The 18,687-nt window shown below is 36.3% G+C and overlaps 3 protein-coding genes and 1 long non-coding RNA gene across 8 annotated transcripts in view; 2 read left to right on the top strand and 2 right to left on the bottom strand.

The window, feature by feature from the left end:
• The window catches only part of LOC124213307 (uncharacterized), a 72,973-nt gene extending 54,305 nt beyond the window's left edge, over positions 1-18,668 (bottom strand). Inside the window, exon 1 of the long non-coding RNA XR_006881862.2 lies at positions 17,798-18,668. This is a non-coding gene — a long non-coding RNA (uncharacterized lncRNA). The remainder of the gene's footprint in view (positions 1-17,797) is intronic.
• retm (real-time) lies at positions 680-7,704 on the top strand. Its single transcript, XM_046614482.2, has 15 exons — positions 680-1,032; positions 2,123-2,272; positions 2,400-2,531; positions 2,654-2,782; positions 2,878-2,987; positions 3,190-3,260; positions 3,339-3,641; positions 3,822-3,910; positions 4,103-4,240; positions 4,390-4,510; positions 4,635-4,759; positions 5,575-5,824; positions 5,926-6,050; positions 6,179-6,321; positions 6,473-7,704. The coding sequence occupies exons 1-15, from the start codon at positions 970-972 to the stop codon at positions 6,540-6,542; spliced, it is 2,019 nt and encodes a 672-aa protein (XP_046470438.1). The 5' UTR covers positions 680-969; the 3' UTR covers positions 6,543-7,704.
• On the bottom strand, positions 9,496-11,066 carry Phf5a (PHD finger protein 5a). The gene is made up of 3 exons (XM_046614511.2): positions 10,761-11,066; positions 10,293-10,483; positions 9,496-10,220 (listed from the first exon to the last, which is right to left on the bottom strand). Exons 1-3 carry the CDS (start codon positions 10,810-10,812, stop codon positions 10,131-10,133), a joined length of 333 nt encoding a protein of 110 aa, XP_046470467.1. The 5' UTR covers positions 10,813-11,066; the 3' UTR covers positions 9,496-10,130.
• LOC124213294 (MAGUK p55 subfamily member 7-like) lies at positions 11,458-16,959 on the top strand. 5 transcript variants are annotated; one of them, XM_046614487.2, is made up of 11 exons: positions 11,458-11,945; positions 12,438-12,724; positions 12,995-13,126; positions 13,317-13,343; positions 13,910-14,077; positions 14,157-14,228; positions 14,314-14,438; positions 14,565-14,692; positions 14,881-15,165; positions 15,296-15,639; positions 15,741-16,959. In XM_046614487.2, exons 1-11 carry the CDS (start codon positions 11,921-11,923, stop codon positions 15,915-15,917), a joined length of 1,770 nt encoding a protein of 589 aa, XP_046470443.1. In that variant the 5' UTR covers positions 11,458-11,920; the 3' UTR covers positions 15,918-16,959. The 5 variants fall into 5 exon arrangements, with proteins under 5 accessions (XP_046470443.1, XP_046470445.1, XP_046470442.1 ...); XM_046614489.2 differs by having other exon boundaries at positions 11,459-11,945; positions 14,989-15,165; XM_046614486.2 differs by having other exon boundaries at positions 11,459-11,945; positions 14,863-15,165.
• Positions 18,669-18,687: the final 19 nt, after the last annotated feature.

Below are 18,687 nucleotides of genomic sequence, written 5' to 3'. Positions count from 1 at the left end.
AACGAAAATCACTCACACAATATTACAGTAGTGAATTGATTCCGTTCGGATTCCGTCATGATTAAAAATAGAAAAGCAACCGACCAAGCATCATAGAGGTATAAGAATAGATTAGGGGAGCTATACACTCTCGTGCAAGGGAAGTATCTCCGCATTGGAAAGAGAAAGAAGATGAAACGTGGGCTATCTTTCTTATGTATGCTGGCGCATGCGCACTACGATCACAAACATCTGAGTCGGTGAGCGACAGCAGCAGGTTAGTTAGTACAACTTGTTTACATACAACAGTTCGGAAAGTTATGTTTCGAAAATAGTTTAGAATAACAAAATATCCACGCTTTTACAAATGGCTAGTAGTTTTAATTCAAAGTCAAATTTCCTCATCTTTGAAAACGCGCGACAGCGCACGCTTCATTAAAGAGAGAAGAGTAGACCGCTTTAATTTTCTCTCTCTCTTTCTAGTTGGGGAACACTTTTAGAGCCGCCTTCCCTCCTCTGTTCTTATACCTATATGCTGAGCATGCAAGTTGCGTCAATTTTACCGACAGATAGCGCTCCCTACCGAGGAAATAAGCAACTACTCGAAGCTGTTGCGGTGACGTAATCATATTCTTTTATTATTTTTTTTCCCCCGAAACGTGACAACTGCGCAGAAGGTACAAAACCGCAAATTGACAGGAGCCAGCGACATCTTAGATTTGCAATCAGACGTGATGTCAGCTGTGAAGTAGCGATGGGTGTGTGTATACGTGATAGTCGATTGACTACGCGACCCCGTATCGTTCGTTAAATTAGATACGACGGCGACATACGTAAACAGATCGTATCGAATAAATAGTGAAAAATTATCGTGATTATTTTTTTCTCCTGCAAATCCACTCTCACCAAATGTCACATATTTTGTAAAACGAATAATATCGGAAAGGTGAAACTATTAAAAACAGAGAAGGAAACACTTCATTCATCAAAATGGTTCAACATTATCAATCTCCAGTACGAGTTTACAAACATCCTTTTGCACTTGTCATGCTGGTACGTATAAATCCATATTATAATATGAACCTTCAACCGGACATTGTAAAAATATTTACGACAATTCACAGTCTATTTAATTGACACAAGATATGTATTTTTCTTTCTTCGTTTCTCTCATTTACACTGAATCTTTATGTCTTGATTCACCTTTCTCCTCCACTCCAAATTACATCCATTTCAGTCACTGTAAATTGGCCCATTAATTAGATTACCTTTAATCGCCTTGACAACTTACCACATATGCCCAGTACGTATGTATCATTTATATACATACATACAAGGATAAATAAAAGGAATGACTTTCAACTTATGTCCAACAAGCCTTGAAAGAGAGCCTCGAGAATTTATTTAATTGCCGGATGTAAACCCTACCATCTTACAATTTTTTTTTTATCTGTATAATAATCATAACGATAACAGTAATAATGATAACCATCAATGATGAGGAAATATAATTATCCCATTATTCTCTTATTCAATCATAGTCTGATGTTCTATTGCCGCCGTCGGATTGCGTAACATGAATATGTGATAAAATAGAGAAATAAAAAAATAAACCGCTTGGCTGGCTGGTTAAAGTCTGGATGAAATTAGCATTGGTTTCAGTTTTTTGTTCTGCTTTTTTTATATCCTCTCTCCTGACCTTAATTTTTTTTTGCTTACTCCCCCCAAACTTGTTTACAATTGACAGTATGATAACGATATGATAATGATATGATAAATGGTTTAATTTACATACAAATGTATACAAAAAACTCCAAAACATGGATCAACTAGTAAATTCTGAAGGTCGCTATACAACGATCATTGACACAGGAAACCGTTAACGATGCCTAAAATTAATCGTACACACGAATATCTTTTGGACACGATACGCCCATTTGTATATGAAACACTGATATTCGAATATTCGTCTATTGCTATTCTACGAATGTTTTTTAAGGTCGGCGTACGGAGCTGGCTAACAGTAACCCAAATCCGTAACTGGCGATCGTTTAGAATTCAAGAGAAATATCACGAGAACGTATGGCGGAGAATAACAATGAGTGGGTGATTTTTCAAATGCGTTTTTGTTTGTTTCTCCTAGGCGTACGAAAGAAGATTTCCAACATGTCCTCAAATACCCGTTTTCGTTGGATGTGAGGTAACAATGGATGAAGAGAGCAATGGTGGGGCGATAAGGAAGACTGAACGACGTTGTAAACTGAATGTAGAGGCGCCTTATATTCTGAAAAAAGTAGGCCACCTTGTCTTTTACATTTCTCTTTTATCAAATGTTTTTTCAGTACCATTGTTCCTTCAATGAAAGTGGTTTCGTTCTATATATTCGGTCGCGCGAACTTTTTTTTCCTTCTCTTTCACAGATAATCGGCGTTGACTTTGTCTACTTTATCCAACGCAATGTTCTTGATAGACGCAACAGCATTTTGGAAATTGAAGCGTGTAACGAAAGCTTCTCCAACAGAGTAGGCGTTGTAGAAAAATGTAAATATTATGTGAGTATAAGTGATTTTCTATAAATCTAATCACCTTTAAAGAGAGATAAAGAAATGTTGAAGAAGTGGTAAAAAGGTGCATTTTTTTTCCCCAGTAATATAATAGCTAAATCAATTTTCAGATTCACCCAGAAAATCCAAATTGGACATGTTTTGAGCAAACGGCTAGTTTGGACATAAAAAATTTCTTTGGATTTGAAAACTCGATGGAAAAGTTAGCCATGAAACAATATGCCCAAAATATTGCCAAGGTAATAATCACTAGAATGTCATCCGCGCGAATTATACTATCTCTGAACATTATCAGACAAGAATAAGTAACAAGGATTTCTTGATCACATTTCAGGGAAAAGAAATAATTGAATATTTCGTAAACCAATTGAAAGAAGAAGGCATCACATACGTAGAACCTTGGACTGATCCTTCGCCACAGAAAGATATTGAAGTTGATGTTCCGTGAGTATTCTCCCCTCTGATTATACAGTTAAAATTAGACCAAGAATCCATATAGCTGATGCTTGAAAAGCATTTCAAGAACTTGTACAGCCAGCTTATAACTAGCCTAATGATAGCAATGCTGACTAACCACGTTAAAACCCACACGTTAAACACCAGTTTATTTACTCATGGTTAATAAAACGCATGTAAAACTTTTCAGCATCAAAGGCGAAGGAGAAGCTGTAGGTAATAAAGAACCCGATTCTGAGACGAAGCTTCCAAGCAGCCGAGGTGAGATACCGAGTTCCGAGAATTTAGCAAACGCCAAACGTTTTCTCACGATTGTTTGACAATATCCCAATTTTTCAGACATGCAACTTTCGTCGGATTACATCGCAAGATATTTAGGAAAACTAAATATGATGCAAGAGAGTAGATTAGTACAGTTGCGTCATAGTATAGAAGAATTACGCGGCAGTTCAGTTCCAGCAGATGCTACGTTGCTTAGATTTTTACGCGCTAGAGAATTTTCAGTCGAAAAAGCCAGAGAAATGCTAACGCAGTCGTTACACTGGAGAAAGAAGCATCAAGTTGATAAGCTTCTGGATGATTACGAAGCCCCACAAGTTGTCAAAGATTACTTTCCAGGAGGTTGGCATCACTTTGACAAAGGTAAACAGATCTTGGAATGCAAACCACTATTACCTAATTGACATGATTGTCAGAAAACGTCATTCGATTTAATTAAATTTCAGTTAAAGAATTAACTTACAAAGGCAAAATTGTTGAATTGTATTGTATTCAATAATTTTTTTTATTTTTCATCACATATTTTTATTTGACAATTGACAGACGGCCGCCCGCTTTACGTTCTACGATTGGGTCAAATGGATGTTAAAGGGTTGCTGAAATCAATCGGGGAAGACGAAGTCTTGTTACTGGTGAGGATTTGTTTCCCCTTTCTTGAAGTTAATGCGAATTGAGTTGACGAAACGAAATTTAATTTTACATTAATATTATAACAGTGCAGAAGTTGGACATTACGAGGTGGAAATTTGAATGATAATAGATAATTGTAAACGCTAAGAGGGGACCCGCATCAATATCTAATAAGTGATAAACCATGATTACAGGCTTTGCACGTCTGCGAAGAGGGTCTGCAGCTAATGGATGAGGCGACAACAATTTGCGGCTATCCTGTGTCTCAGTGGACGCTACTTATAGATTTAGAAGGTCTAAACATGCGTCATTTGTGGAGACCTGGTATTAAGGTACGGTAGTTTTACTATTATACAAGGATGAGAAAAGAACCAAGAATGTGAAAGTACTCAAGCGTTTGATTCGTATGATGGTAAAAACAATTCTCTAGAAAAAGACACAACTCAGAAGATCAACAAGGAGTTACTTTTTATACTTTCAGGCATTGTTGCGAATAATAGAAATCGTCGAGGCCAATTATCCCGAGACAATGGGTCGTGTATTGATTATACGAGCTCCTAGATGTTTCCCGATATTATGGACACTTATCAGCACCTTTATACGTAAGTTTGAATATTTTCTCGTAGCGAATTCTCTTATCAGTTTGTTTTTTTCTTTTCATACTTTTTCTGTCAACTGACAAACATCTAATTGTAATATTACTAAGGCAGGTGAATTTTGTTTCAGACGAAAATACGAGAAACAAGTTTGTATTTTCTTGCGGTACCGATTATCAAGAGCAGGGCGCGGGAGGTCTGACCGATTACATCGGTCAGGATGTGATACCAGATTTCTTAGGCGGTCCATCAGAGGTAACGCAATTAACGATTGTTTATATATTAGATAATATTATTAAGAACTATCTGTTCCGTGATTGAAAAAATTGATGTAATTGCTTTGAGAAAAACCCATCAATCGATAGTTGCCAGAAATAAAAAGTAGTAATGCATTGAATTGGGTGACAGGAAGGAGTTTGCGAGGTGTATGATATGGTACCGCGTCGCTTTTACATTATCGACGCAGAAGCCAGCAGTGTAAGACCAATTGATGAAATATATAATCTGTGTATTGTCGTTCACACGTCACAGATCATATCGCCGACACTCTTGGTTTAACGCCAAATTTAATGAATATTGTGTCTCAAGGTCCGAATGATACTGTCATAGATTACGATCAATTAATATCAGTTCAAACAACGTGCCAAGAATAACGCCGCTCACAATGCTGCAGCATAATCGTACCTTTTTTATCATGTGCTTTTACACCTTTTTTGTGTCCGTTAATACATTTGATTATATTCACCGACGTATTTTTTTTTTTTTTTTCTCTTGTTTTTGTCAACAAAATACGCAATTTAACATTTATAACTACGATTGAGATACTGAGCATAAAGTAATGTTGAAAATAATTTAACCACACTACATGTTCATCATATGAATGTTCAATGCACCAAAGTTCTGAACACACAACAGAAACAAATTTTAGGAGAAAAATAACGAAAAAATTTATCCGATCTGTACCTGAAAGCTATCAGCTCCTGTAATATAATAAAAATTTCTCTCTGTCACGGAGTTTAAGCATCAAAATGCAGCTACTTGAAACTAAACATCTTTTTCCTGTTCATCAGACATTCATAGTAGACGGAGGTGTCGTGCCAAAGCAGTTGTATCGGCTAGATCTGGAGGTTGGTGCTTCAACGGAACACGAGCACAGCCTTTATCAATCTATAAGTCTCAGTCGTGGTCAAGTCCATAATGTCGTTATACATTGTAACGATCCAGGAGCAGTGCTGACGTGGGATTTTGACGTCATGAGACACAACGTGACATTTACCGTACTGCGTAAAACAAGAAACAGTATATGTGACGACGCGGGTGGTGAGTGTATTGTATACGCATTTTTTTTTCCTCCATCTTTTGCAATCCAAATTGCCTATCAATAATTTCAAATATTGAATAAACCATGCTTCATTTTTTAGGACCGAGTCGCTCGTCTTTCACTAACGGTGAACTAGACGCTGCCGCAACTAAAGAATGGAAGGAAGGAATTGATTGCGTAAAAGTTGAACCCAGTGTATTGTGTCATGACGGGGAAAGTATTCAGGTACGAATAGGATGAGATATTTCTTTTCGTCCCGTCATTCGATTTTTTAAATATGTAGCTAACGACGTTTTCACTACTTTTATACGCTGTAAAATTCTTCCTATATTTTTATTCCCTCCTCAAAACAGGGTACTCACATAATGCAAGTAGCAGGAAGTTATATCCTACAGTGGCAGTACCAAGAAGATCAAACCGAACGACTACCAGCAATTACATCTCACAAGGCCCAGCTTATGTATTTCCACGAAACTCTGCCGTCGGTTCAGTACAGGTAATAAAACTTGCTTCATCTCAAATTCAATACAAGAAAGTGGAAACAAGTTTTTCACTTTTTCTTTCTGTTTATCCAGAAAACTGCGTTATTACGATACATGTACCAGATTTTAGCTTCGCAATTTTCATTTTTATTTATGTCTAAACAGAGGCTCGATGATGAGTTTGCAGTCAGCAATTAGCGGAAAATCCATCGCTAGTTCATCTTTGTCCAGATGAGAGACAATAATTGCTGAAGATTGTAGCCACGTACCACTTGACGATGACGCCTGAACAATCCGATGTAAACTACTTAATAGCTTAAAGTCGACTAGCAGAATTAATTGCTACGTGGATTCACCTTAGAACAATATATGAAAACAATCAGGAAGCTGATTAAATTATAATTTTTTTTTTTTTTTGCAACAAATTTGAAGTTACGTACGACACATCAAGAATGAAGGATATTTCTAGTGAAAATACGATTTACAAATCTAGATCTGTGAATAGTGTTTTGTAAACTTTTCTGTTATATATTTTTTTCTTTTCTTTTTTGTTTTTATCTTTATGTATTACCTAATATTATCGGAGTGAAACAGTCTTTTCAAAGAAATTTTAGACTTGTTTGGCGTTAGATGTAATTAGACAGACTGATGTGCAGCTAGCTAAAAAAAAAAGAAAAAAAAACGAGTATAGTACCTATATTCAAATCTCTAATCATCAATTCACAGAAATGTTTTATTTATGTTCGTTTTTCTCCCGTTTTGGAGATTTTAACGTTCAGGCAGAGTTATTAACGAATAGTGCAGAATCGTTCTGTTTACTGTGCAAAAGAGGAATAATAACTTGGTGATATAATGATATATCTAAATAAATATTTTAAATTCAGTAGTACGAAATTGGGGTCGTTGTAATAAAATTTACAAAAGATATATGTAACACACGACGAAATTTGGTCGGAAGTGAAAAAAAAAATTATTTACACTTCCCCCACGCTGCGACTACAGTAATTTGTATGTAAATATACACAGACTTGCTATAATCAATTAATATTGAAGCAATATTATAGAATAAGTGATAAGAATACAGACCTACTTTTGAGCCAATAAATACTGGACTATAAGGAAAAACACACACATAATAATGTCCTATAAATGACACGGGTGAATTGATATAATTATTCAGTATCAAGCAATAATGGAGTAACGAGGATGAGATGGAAAAAAAAAATACTAAAAATTGAAAAACCGTATCCAATAAATGTTTCACGTATGTCGATACCTCGCAATAGTAAAGATATGAACAAACTCAATGTAACAACATTTCACAAAAATGCAACACATGTACAAAGAGGCAGAAAACAAATAACCAAAAAACAAAAAAAAAAAAAAAGAAAGAAAAACGATTTACAATACTGCCTAAATACAATGATCAAAATAATTATCGAATTTCATGTACAACATACATGCTATGAAACAATCAATTGAAAACTGATCACAATAATCGAAGATATGTTTAAAAAAAAGATTATGTAGCTTAGGAATTGACACGAATTTTGTAATGCATAATTTCAGACTAAAGAATTAATTTCGAGAGAATGAATTCTGTTTTGGAATAAATTTTGGTAGGAACCTATGGCCCTCCCGCCCCGTCCAGACGTTATGCTTACACAATGAGATTGATGTCGATGTTATAATACGAAATAATAGCATTTCAATGTAGAAAAGTCCTGTAATTATAATTTTATCGTCTTTTATTAATTGTTGTAGAAACAATTACTAATGGTGCTGGTGTAGAAAAAACCCCATCAAGTAAACATAAAAATGTATCGCTTGGCGTTAAAATATGTAGATTATTAAAATTAGTTCGCTTGTAAGATTATTTTTCTTTTTTTTTTTCTTCATCGCAATCGTTCAATAGCGTGAATTTTCTTTTTTCCTTTCTAATAAGTTTAATACTCTTAATATGAGGGATATTGAATTAAATTAACACTTGGCCAATTTCACGGTCAGTTTAATAAGAACTAAATATAAATGTTAGGAACCTAAAAAATATTGGATTTTAGAATCTCATATTTGTCATTAGCGTAAAGTTTATATGTAAACAAGTACAGACGTAGGGTAATATTGCTTACGTCTTACTGTCCTTAGAAGTAAAATTCAATAGCTGCGATGATGTTTAAATACAGAGAAAAGATTTCAAGTATTTGCTCTTTACGATTAATCAAATTTTTTGATAAGTATATCGTATGACCAATCGAATGGCTTTGTGTATTGCTAAGAATTAGCTTACGCGGCACCCATCGATCTTTAAGATGTAGAATAGTGAATTTGTGAATAGTAAAAAGAGCGATTATTACAATGATAATAACCGATGATCACGTTGGTTGTTAATCATAAATTACAGCTGAGAAGTACAATACTGAAAACTAACCATCTCATGCATGTTAGCGATGATAGATTAATTGATTAGTGTTTAAAGTAAAGAAAAATATATATATAGGTATATATGTATACCAAAAAAGAGAAAAAAAAATAGTCGATCAAAGTTATAGCGAATTTTCAGTAGGTTATGAATTGCAAGTAGTTGGTCTATCATTCGTGGTTTATCATTGTAAAAACTTTAATTCTCTTCTCTAATAATTTTACTGACAATACCGTCTACTAGAAAATGACTTGATAAGAAATAACTAATGCAGCTCAACAGTATTGAATATTGGCCAAATAGGGTAATATTTTACCAAATAAGTTTGTGCCCAAGTTAAAGTGAATTGAATCAACGATATGAAATGAATTTCAACAGCTTTATTATTAAACTTACATATTTCCCTAAGTATAAGGGTAGAAATAATCGGTATTGGTTTCAAAGTTTCGATTGATATTTATCGAACAAAGATTAGAATAAAAGTGTTCATATTCTCAGTTAAATAGCCTGACGAATACAAATATAATACGACACATATGACTTTCGACAATGTTAGTAAAACTGTTAGAAAATGTTTAATAATTGGTACAGGTAACTGGAATTGTTACTAAATAAACTATTGGATTGGAATAGTCATACGCTAAGTCAGACACTGTAGCAGAAGAGTAATGCAAGTGGAATCGCCTAGAGAATTGAAAATTTGAATATTTTATGCAGTCTTTTTAAACAGTTATGTATTTCTAAAAAACATGGCTTTTTGCAAATATAAGTACAGTCTTTTGGAAAAACCTCTTTGCAGAAGTTCTCTCATATATAATACTTGTGAAACGGTGAAAGACAAGTTTTTCTTTAGCAAAAATCGTGCCCTCAAAATTGCGTGCCAAAATGTAACATCTGTGTTAATAAAGATTGTTTGATCTGCGTGCATTATTCTTCTAACACTATTTCTTTAGATATGTGGTTTTAAACGTATTCAAAAACTTTAAAGTACGTTGTGTGCAAATATAACGTAAAAGGACGAAAACAAATTGTAAAAAAAATTAGGAAAACATAATTCATTCGTAGAATAATGTTGATGACAAATGAATAGAGCTATATTTAAATAAAAATCAAATATAACTTTTCACGATCAACTTTCATTTTCCAATTATCCCTTGTCTAAATCCAAATCTCTGCATGGGATCGACAGACAGGAAATGTAATTAGGAATCGGTCCAATGATTTTGCCTATCGTTGCCTCGTCATAAATAAGAATAAAGACGAAATACAGATGTACGAATATAATTCAACCGTTTATTATAAAAACACAGAACGCAATGTTCCATCCTCATTCATTCTCATTTCACACATCATAACTTACAGATACCGAGATGTTGTAGTCTATACTTATACACATAATTACATCTATCGTCGTTTAAATCCATACTTTTTCCTTTCGTAGAATAGATCCGTTTTCGAACTTCCCAGGTTTACAATTTTCGGGCACCCGTCTCTCTGTCGTAAATATTTAAAGAATTAGCATTTTCAGCGTCGCCAATTTGAATCTATGATAACGATCTTACGTACATCTTTTTCTTGAATTGTACATTCTTTGCAGTAATATGCATCAGATACACCGGGTCCTCCGCAGATAACGCAACGGCCTTGGTAAGATCCGTAATTACATTCGTCACAAATTCGTACCAGTGTACAAGGCCTCACATACGAGTCGCAGATTACACATTTTCCATCACACTTTTCACATAATCGACCAATAGCTGGAGACGGAAAATTCAAATTGTTTGTAGAAAATTATTCACAGGTGAAGCCAGGTTGGCTAGGGTGATGTTAGGTTATGTCAACTTGTAGAATCGGCAGAATGAACCATGAAGTAATATTTTCAAGGTCGCAGTTTCGAAAACGATAATACCAGTAGCCATACGTGTTTCACGAGCTATTATTAGCAATGAAATAAGTCATAAAATCTCGAAACGAGCGGAGATAGTAATGATCAGCATTGCGATCAAGTCTTACGCTATTTCTTAAACAACTTACCAACGCCCGGCTGTTTCCTACAAAATATCAAATCTGGATGATGCTTAGCCATGCTTTGGAATGATTAGCGTCCTTCGGATACCTCAGAATACTTAATTATTTTGTCAATATCAACTTGCAACTTTTCAAAAAGGCCGACCTTACCGAAAACGGATGTATCGGTATCAAATTAATTTTCAACATCGGTACCTTCACCCGCCACCAGAGGGTACATTTTCAAACGCAAATACAAGGATTTTGAAATTTAAACTTGCTATGATTATTGAAATGAAAGATTAAACGAAACGTAGATGGAATTGAGACAAACGTTATATTCCCGTATTTCACACAAATAATCAAACTATCAGAGAGAGCGAAAGAGAGAGAACTGAAAGCACAAGTCTTCTATTTCGTTTATGCTCTCTCTCATTTAGACACATTCGGTAATGCACATCATGCGTTTCGAAATCAGCCCCCGGTGCTGTCAACTATCTTACGTCGTTTTTCGCTATAGAGTTCGTAGCTGGTTTTAGTCCTAGGGAGTTTTCAGCGCTGCCAGTTAGTTTTGGAACGCACTCATAAATTGTCATAGACTATTGACTGAAGACTGGACGGCTATGCTAACAAGATTTTGTGTACTTATGTGATTATGTGATAAAAGGCCTCCGCCGATAAAGAAGCTTCAGATCACTCCAATTCCACTTGCTGAGTATTGGTCACAAAAATTTATCCAAGGGTAACAGATTTAAATTCTTCAGTCAACGCAGACTCACTCACTCACCCCCTCGCACCCAAATTCAGAATATATTCGCTGGTGGAACCGCAGTGACCAGTGACAATCAGATTAGAGGGAATAATTCAGACAGCTGCAATCCTCGGATGCACGAATTTACCAATCCAAGTACCAGAATTAGCTTCCTCGTAGCGCGTTCGCTGACAGCAGTTTGGCATTATTTGGCATGTTAGAGCACAGTGTGAAGTGTCGGTCGTGTGCGTATTTTTGGACATCGCGCGTATTTACGCGTACGTATTATGTACGTGAGAAAAAAGTAGTAAGGCTTCAACTCGGAGGGAAGGAATAGGGTGATATTCGACCGTAGTAAATTTTGTATCATTTCTCAATCCTGCCCTCTTTATTGCGCGAACGATTTCGGAGTGAATGACGGGTCGCAAGTCCCGTAATGGATAATTCTAATTGGGATGCAGGTGAGTCTTTAAATTATCTCGTTATTTCTACCCCTTGATAATTTGTTCTGGTTTCACGACATTGGCTGAAAATGTGTTGAAGAATTGAATATTTTCACCACGGTATGCAATTTTCATGTAAAGAATCACCGAAAGTCAATGAAAAATATCTGCGCTACATTAGTCAGTTTTATTTGTTTATAGATTGTTAATTGAAATTCTCTCGTAAGTAATTGTCTCAATTGGGTAGGACTTTTCAAATCAATTCTATTGACATTTTAAACCGTTCGTTCTAAACTAGAAGTAAGCAAAGCTGTGAAATCTTGTTGATCTTTCAAGCTGGACAGGTTCTCGAGTCCTTACATCAATCTTGTAAATAGACAATAACTATTTATAGAATAGTCTTGAAGCTCGGTTATACACAGTTTTTATGCTTATCTCCTATTTCTATTTCTCTGTACAGGTACTCATGCTGTATGGTATTAAATTTTAGGTTTTTCATTTCATTTTCAGCCTTATCAAAGCTTCTCAATTCACTGGAAGATAATAAGACTGAACTCCCAAGTTGCAGCGAGGAGGAGCTTAATTTTCTCAGTGAAATATTAAAGTCGAAGGAGCTTAACGCGTTGGTTAACGTTCACAACAAGATCATAAATATCTCCAATGATGACAAATTCTTTCCTGTATTATCAAACTCCATGGACGTCAACATCGACGTTTTGGATGTACTTGTGCCAAAAACACGTGCATCCGCAGATTGCAAGCAACTATTTCTTTTATTACAGAACCGTCATATGCAGGTAAGAGAAGGAAATCAATGAAATTAAAAAATACAAGGAGAAATTTCAAATGAAAAATCTTTTCATTCTTCAATAATAATTTAATTTAGGGAGGAAAGAGATGATAGCAATTCAATTTCGATATATATCCTTCTTTTACAAATATCAAGTATCATGCTTGGAACAATTAAACGAACTTTCACGGATGAAACAAACTTATTCACGGCACTCATTTCGAACAAGCGACAAAAAGAAAAAAAGTTAAATCCATTCACACCCTTGGATTTTCAGGCTCTGCTATGCACTCACGACGCAGTTGCAAAAAAGGAATACTACCCAAAAATTCCTGAACTACCCCTGGAAGTCGACGAAGATGATGAAATCATAAAAATTGTGGAACTTATTAAGTCCAACGAGCCCTTGGTACGTCTTACCGATCACATCAAATTTTCTAGGATTAATTTGGTTTCAAGAGACAGCATAGAGGGACAACAAGATTACTAGAGTTACGGCGAAGCATTGGCTATTTTCCCCTTCCCGAGATAAATAAGAATCATCGAAAGGCCAATTGTATTAACGAATTTCTTTTATCATTGACAAACTTGCTTTGAAGTGCGGTCCTGGTGTTGAACCAATTGTGGTAAGTTTCTCATCGGGCTTTGAAGATTGGTTACTTTCATTGGCAAAACGTGAAAGAAAAAAAAAAAAAAAGCAAAGAACAATAATGATGAAGAATCACATCCTTTCTCTCTATGCATTGAAATATGAATTAGCCAACTTTCCTATTTCCCTACTAAATTCGATTCCCGACCATTTTGGTGCCAAGTATCATTAGTTACCCCCAATAGTTATACCATAACCGAGCAAAGTTGAACCCTGTAAAGATTGTTTAAAAAATATTGCACGGTCACTAAATACTCGCGCTTCAACCGATGAGTCAAGTTCTCTGATTCCGCTATGCTGTGCTATAAACTGCACTGTCGACAGAAATAGTAGCTGTCTACTACATAATGCTCTTGTTCCCGAGCACATGATTGAGTTTCATGATTTGTTTTTTTATTGTTTTTGTCTCTACACTTTCTGCTCAAATGCGATGCTTGAATATTAAGACAGAAAAGCATAATCGATCAAAAAAACCATAACTACGGTAACCAAATTCAACTTCTGACGAAATAAACCTATATATCAGTTCCCATTTACTAACAGGGAGCAACGATAAAGACTTGCGAAGGAACCGACAAGATAGTCTTTGCGCGAATTCTTCTAGGTGGCCCGGCAGACAGATCTGGGGCTATTCATGTCGGCGACGAGGTTCTTGAGGTGAACGGTATCAGCGTTGAAGGAAAGACACCGGCTTGTGTACTGAAAATTCTCGTAAGCAGATTTTTACTCCATTGAAGATCGTTCTTTGGTGAAAAAGTGCATTATTCACTGTTTTGATATGATGTTTTAGGACGATTTTGAGGGCACAGTAACATTCAAACTGATTCCAGCGAGTAGCAGGTGCGGCGTCAGAGAAAGCAAGGTAACATCGAGAAACCTTGTAAAATTATAATTACAATAGGTATGTTTGAAAAAAGGATGAAACTTCCTAACAACCACTTTCACAGGTTCGTGTTCGGGCACATTTTTCGTACACTGCCGCGGACGATCCTTACATACCTTGCAAAGAAGCAGGATTAGATTTTGTCAAAGGGGATATACTTCACATCGTAAGTCAGGATGATTCTCACTGGTTAGTATCGTTTCAAGCGGGCATAAAAACGCTGAACTAAACTTTATTCAGTAATTTCTTGTGAAATTAATATCAAGCGATCTTCCTAGTTTGACTTGAACGTCAAAACATTTTATTGTTTCAAAGGTGGCAGGCGCGACGTGAAGGCGATCGAAATATGAGAGCTGGCCTCATTCCGAGCCGAGCCCTTCAGGAGCGAAACATCGTCTTAGAGCGACAGCTCAAGGAAAAGAGCGATGAATCTGACCATATAAGTATGTAGTACACGTTGCTATTTCATTTTTAACTTTGTAGAGTATCACAGGTTCGATACAGACAAAAACAAATCAATCCTCCTTATCTCCTGCCTCTCTAATTCGATCGATGAAACTTTGGGCTGCTTTTGTTGATAATTAACCGCCACGCACTCCTAACTATCGGTTAGGCCTGTGTTCTGTTCCAGTGGCTTTGCCTGCCCTGTGTCCCCGTCCCCAGACCTCTTCGCTCGTCTTGCCCACAAAGTGCAACTTGCAGGGTCCTAAGACTAAAAAAATCATGTATGACGTGGCAGAGAATGACGACTTTGACCGCGAGGAGATACCGACTTACGAGGAGGTTGCCAAACTCTATCCAAGGCCCGGATTCTACAGACCTGTCGTCCTTGTTGGACCTCCTGGGGTCGGCAGAAACGAGCTCAAACGGAGACTGGTCGCCACCAATCCAGAAAAATATAAGACTCCAATTCCGTGTGAGTTTTGAAATGAATACAAATTCTAATCCCGATATGGGAAAGCTCTCAGAGATTAGAAAAAAACTAAAATAACCAAGTCACTCGCTGTCCGACAATTTTTATAAATTTTCTTTTCTCCGTAAATTAGATACTTCAAGATCGCCAAAACCTGGGGAGGTGAACGGCAAAGACTACTTCTTTGTATCGCATGAAAACATGAAGGCAGACATAGACTCTGGGAAGTTTATAGAGTACGGTGAATACAAAGGAAATCTTTACGGCACAAGCCGGGAGAGTGTAGAGTCGCTAGTAAACGCCGGGTATGTCTGTGTGCTTAATCCGCACTATCAGGCTTTAAAGATGCTGCGAAACCCGCAGCTTAAACCGTTTGTCGTATACGTGAAACCACCCAGATTTGAAATACTGAAGGAAACTAGAAACGAGGCAAGAGCGAGATCGACATTCGACGAGAAGAACTCTAGAGGTTTTACGGTAAGAATATTATATTTCACTTCGTCGCGTGTATCCCATTAAACTTGAAACTTCACGTTTTGAACTGACCTTTTATATCCTCTCAAAAAATTTCTTTCCAGGACGACGAGTTTCACGAGATGATACACAGCGGAGAGCGAATAGAATTCCATTACTCCCATCATTTTGACGAAACGATTATCAATGCCGATCTGTCGATGGCTTTTGAAGAGCTAGTCAGCGCCATTTCGAGACTGGAAACCGTACCCTTGTGGGTTCCAGCTTCCTGGGTTCAGTGAGAATTATTGCTCTCAATAGCCTATTCTGTGTAAATTCAAGAGCTTGACACTGAGGGATAGAATAAAAAGTTCACGGTGTAGTTAGAATTATTTAAAAGCACCAGAATTTGGTGATTATGAAAAAAAAATATCAGAATTGCTAGAATGGAGCAACAGAACGAATCAAACAACGCCCAACAGATCGTCTATAGAAGTTGGAAAGAATGGTTTTTTTCCGGAAAACTTTTACCCTACCTTCGCCGCCTCCGAATGAACTTTGTCAATAAGTGAAAACGAGATATAGGGTTTTCTGAAAAAAATCACACTTTGTTTTCGCAAGAGAAACGAATGCTGGCGTTTAAGATTTTATTTTAAAATTTCTTATTATTTCAAGTAATGAGTAACTGTCTGTGTCGATCACCTCTGATACGAAACGACGTGTTCAATCTTCTAAAGTAATAACTTAGATCGTTAATTGAATGAGAACTCAACGCCAACGCATGAAATAAAAAGAAAAATGTTTGAAAAGTCAACAAAGTCTCAAGGATATATCTATCTAACATAATAGTGTTTCTATTGAGCATACAGGCAGCATTTTTTACGATAACACTATAGCCGCCCGTATTATAGGTATCGAAATATAGATTTGTTAAAAAACTGCTAGAACATTGCAATATTTTTAGAAGAAAAACAAACAAAAAAAATTGAAAAGAGAAAAATTAGGAAAATTAAATAAAAAAGACATTGCGAAAGCAATGTTTAGCTATAAAACGAATTAAAAATGGTATTATAATATTAATAGTGTAATTAATTTTTATTTATAATTGAATTATTATTATCATATAAATAATGATTAACCCAATTATTGTTAACTGTTGCCAAATAAATAGACAAAGAATTAAAGTAATAAAGTTATTATCCATATTCAAACAAAAGAATAAAAAATAAAAATAGAAACCAATATTGTTGTATCCCAAGCGACTGTAAGTTATGTTATTTTACAGAATTTGTTATTAATGTATACTAATCAATATACGGTATCTGTTGAAATATTTAATTATAACTCCAACGATCTTATGACTTTGTTTCTCAGATTTCTAAGGCCCGCCATTTCCCAACAATTTTATTTCACTGAGAATATTTGTGCTACTGTCCGAATAAAAAGTCGAATTGCACACTAAAATCTCACAGTATAGATTTTTCTGAACATTATTACTCTTATAATAAAATTTGTACCAAAACTATGTGGCCAAAACACGTGTATTATAAACGGGGAAATCCATCCTCTTACAGGGAGGATTTAGAATTGAGATAAAAATCTGAAAAAATTAGGGAACTGTTTTTGAATTGTTTGAAGTCGATTTGAAGGGCGGCACGGAAAAAGATCGGCAACACCGTAAATAAGGATCACCCTAATTGTGCACATACATAGTTGAATTGAGACACGCATCGAGCATCAGTTTGATTTGATACAAAATAACATCGAGGGCCTTAGAGATCAAGGGTATGTAGTACTCGCAGACCCTTTGCGTTTATTTGTTTATTCAATATAGGAAGAAAAAGGGGGACTTTCCTCGGTCGGTAAGGGTAGGAGTACTACATACCCTTCATTCGCAAACGAAAAATGTAGCCCAGGAGCACCTGTATGTGTTCACATGTTTTCCGCCGTCACATAGGCGAAAGGCACTACTCGACGCGCACAGATTGCCTACATACAGGCAGATTTAAACGCATATACAATAATTTACGATCCTTACACGCGCATTTCAATAATAACGAAATTCAGGAAACAGATATGCGTTAAAAAAACGATCGTCGAGATTCTCAGTGACCCTGTTTTACTGGATCGTAATATTTCCGCAAGCGTGTATGCAGTTAATAAGTTGTACAAAGATCCTTACCTAGAATTGTGAATTGTAACCGGGAGTCCTCGTGAATACTCTTTTGATGCCGTATCATCCTCAAACACTGCTGGTTGCCCATTTGCACTGATTTACACAACTAGACTGCACTGATTTACACTGCTAGACTGCACCGAAGGTCACCGATTGATGGTCATTACGCGAATGCTCTACTTCGGCTGGACGAAGGTCGAGGAAATATACAAACCAGCGTCGAACGAAAATCGCACCGTCAAACTTTGTTGATTCGGCTGTCTCGCGACCTTGTTTTCCCGCTAAACTATCAACCACACCGCATTCCGTAATTATTCCAACGAATACACACTTTATCTGCGATAAGTCAGTACATTATTTCACTTTAAACACAACACACCGACTTCAACTTACACGCGGTTAATTGGATTACACGAACGAAACTCAACGTCAGGCGAATAATAATGAAAATGGCTACTTGATCGTTTGTCACTTGTTTGTCAGAGCTTGCGTATCCCGCCAAAATTTACGAAATGTCGATGCAAGCGCCATCATGGTGAAATCAAGAGTATCAAATTGATCGGTAAGTGCGTCGGTAGGTGAGGTAGTATTTTTCCGACAATTACATGCAGCGAAAATTCGAATTTGCTTACCATAGAAGCACGTTTTGTTGCTGTCATGATATGAATTCCTTTGTTTGACCAAACTTCCGCATCAAATAAGTCGGTATTTACGCTCACAATCAACTCGTCAGCAGCGGAGATTCTTCATCCGGATCAATCAGACCACCTTTCGTTAAATATTCCAACGTGTAGAGTCATAAGTATGTGCTGGATTCGTAAGTCGCAGCTCACTCACTGTTGGAACACTGTCGAGACGTCTCACACCGAACAACACACCGAACACGTTGACTGACC

The sequence above is a fragment of the Neodiprion pinetum genome, chromosome 2 (assembly GCF_021155775.2).
Source record: "Neodiprion pinetum isolate iyNeoPine1 chromosome 2, iyNeoPine1.2, whole genome shotgun sequence".
NCBI classification, from domain to species: domain Eukaryota; kingdom Metazoa; phylum Arthropoda; class Insecta; order Hymenoptera; family Diprionidae; genus Neodiprion; species Neodiprion pinetum.
The sequence above is the reverse complement of the archived record's forward strand: the minus strand, read 5'-3'. Positions and strand labels throughout refer to the sequence as shown.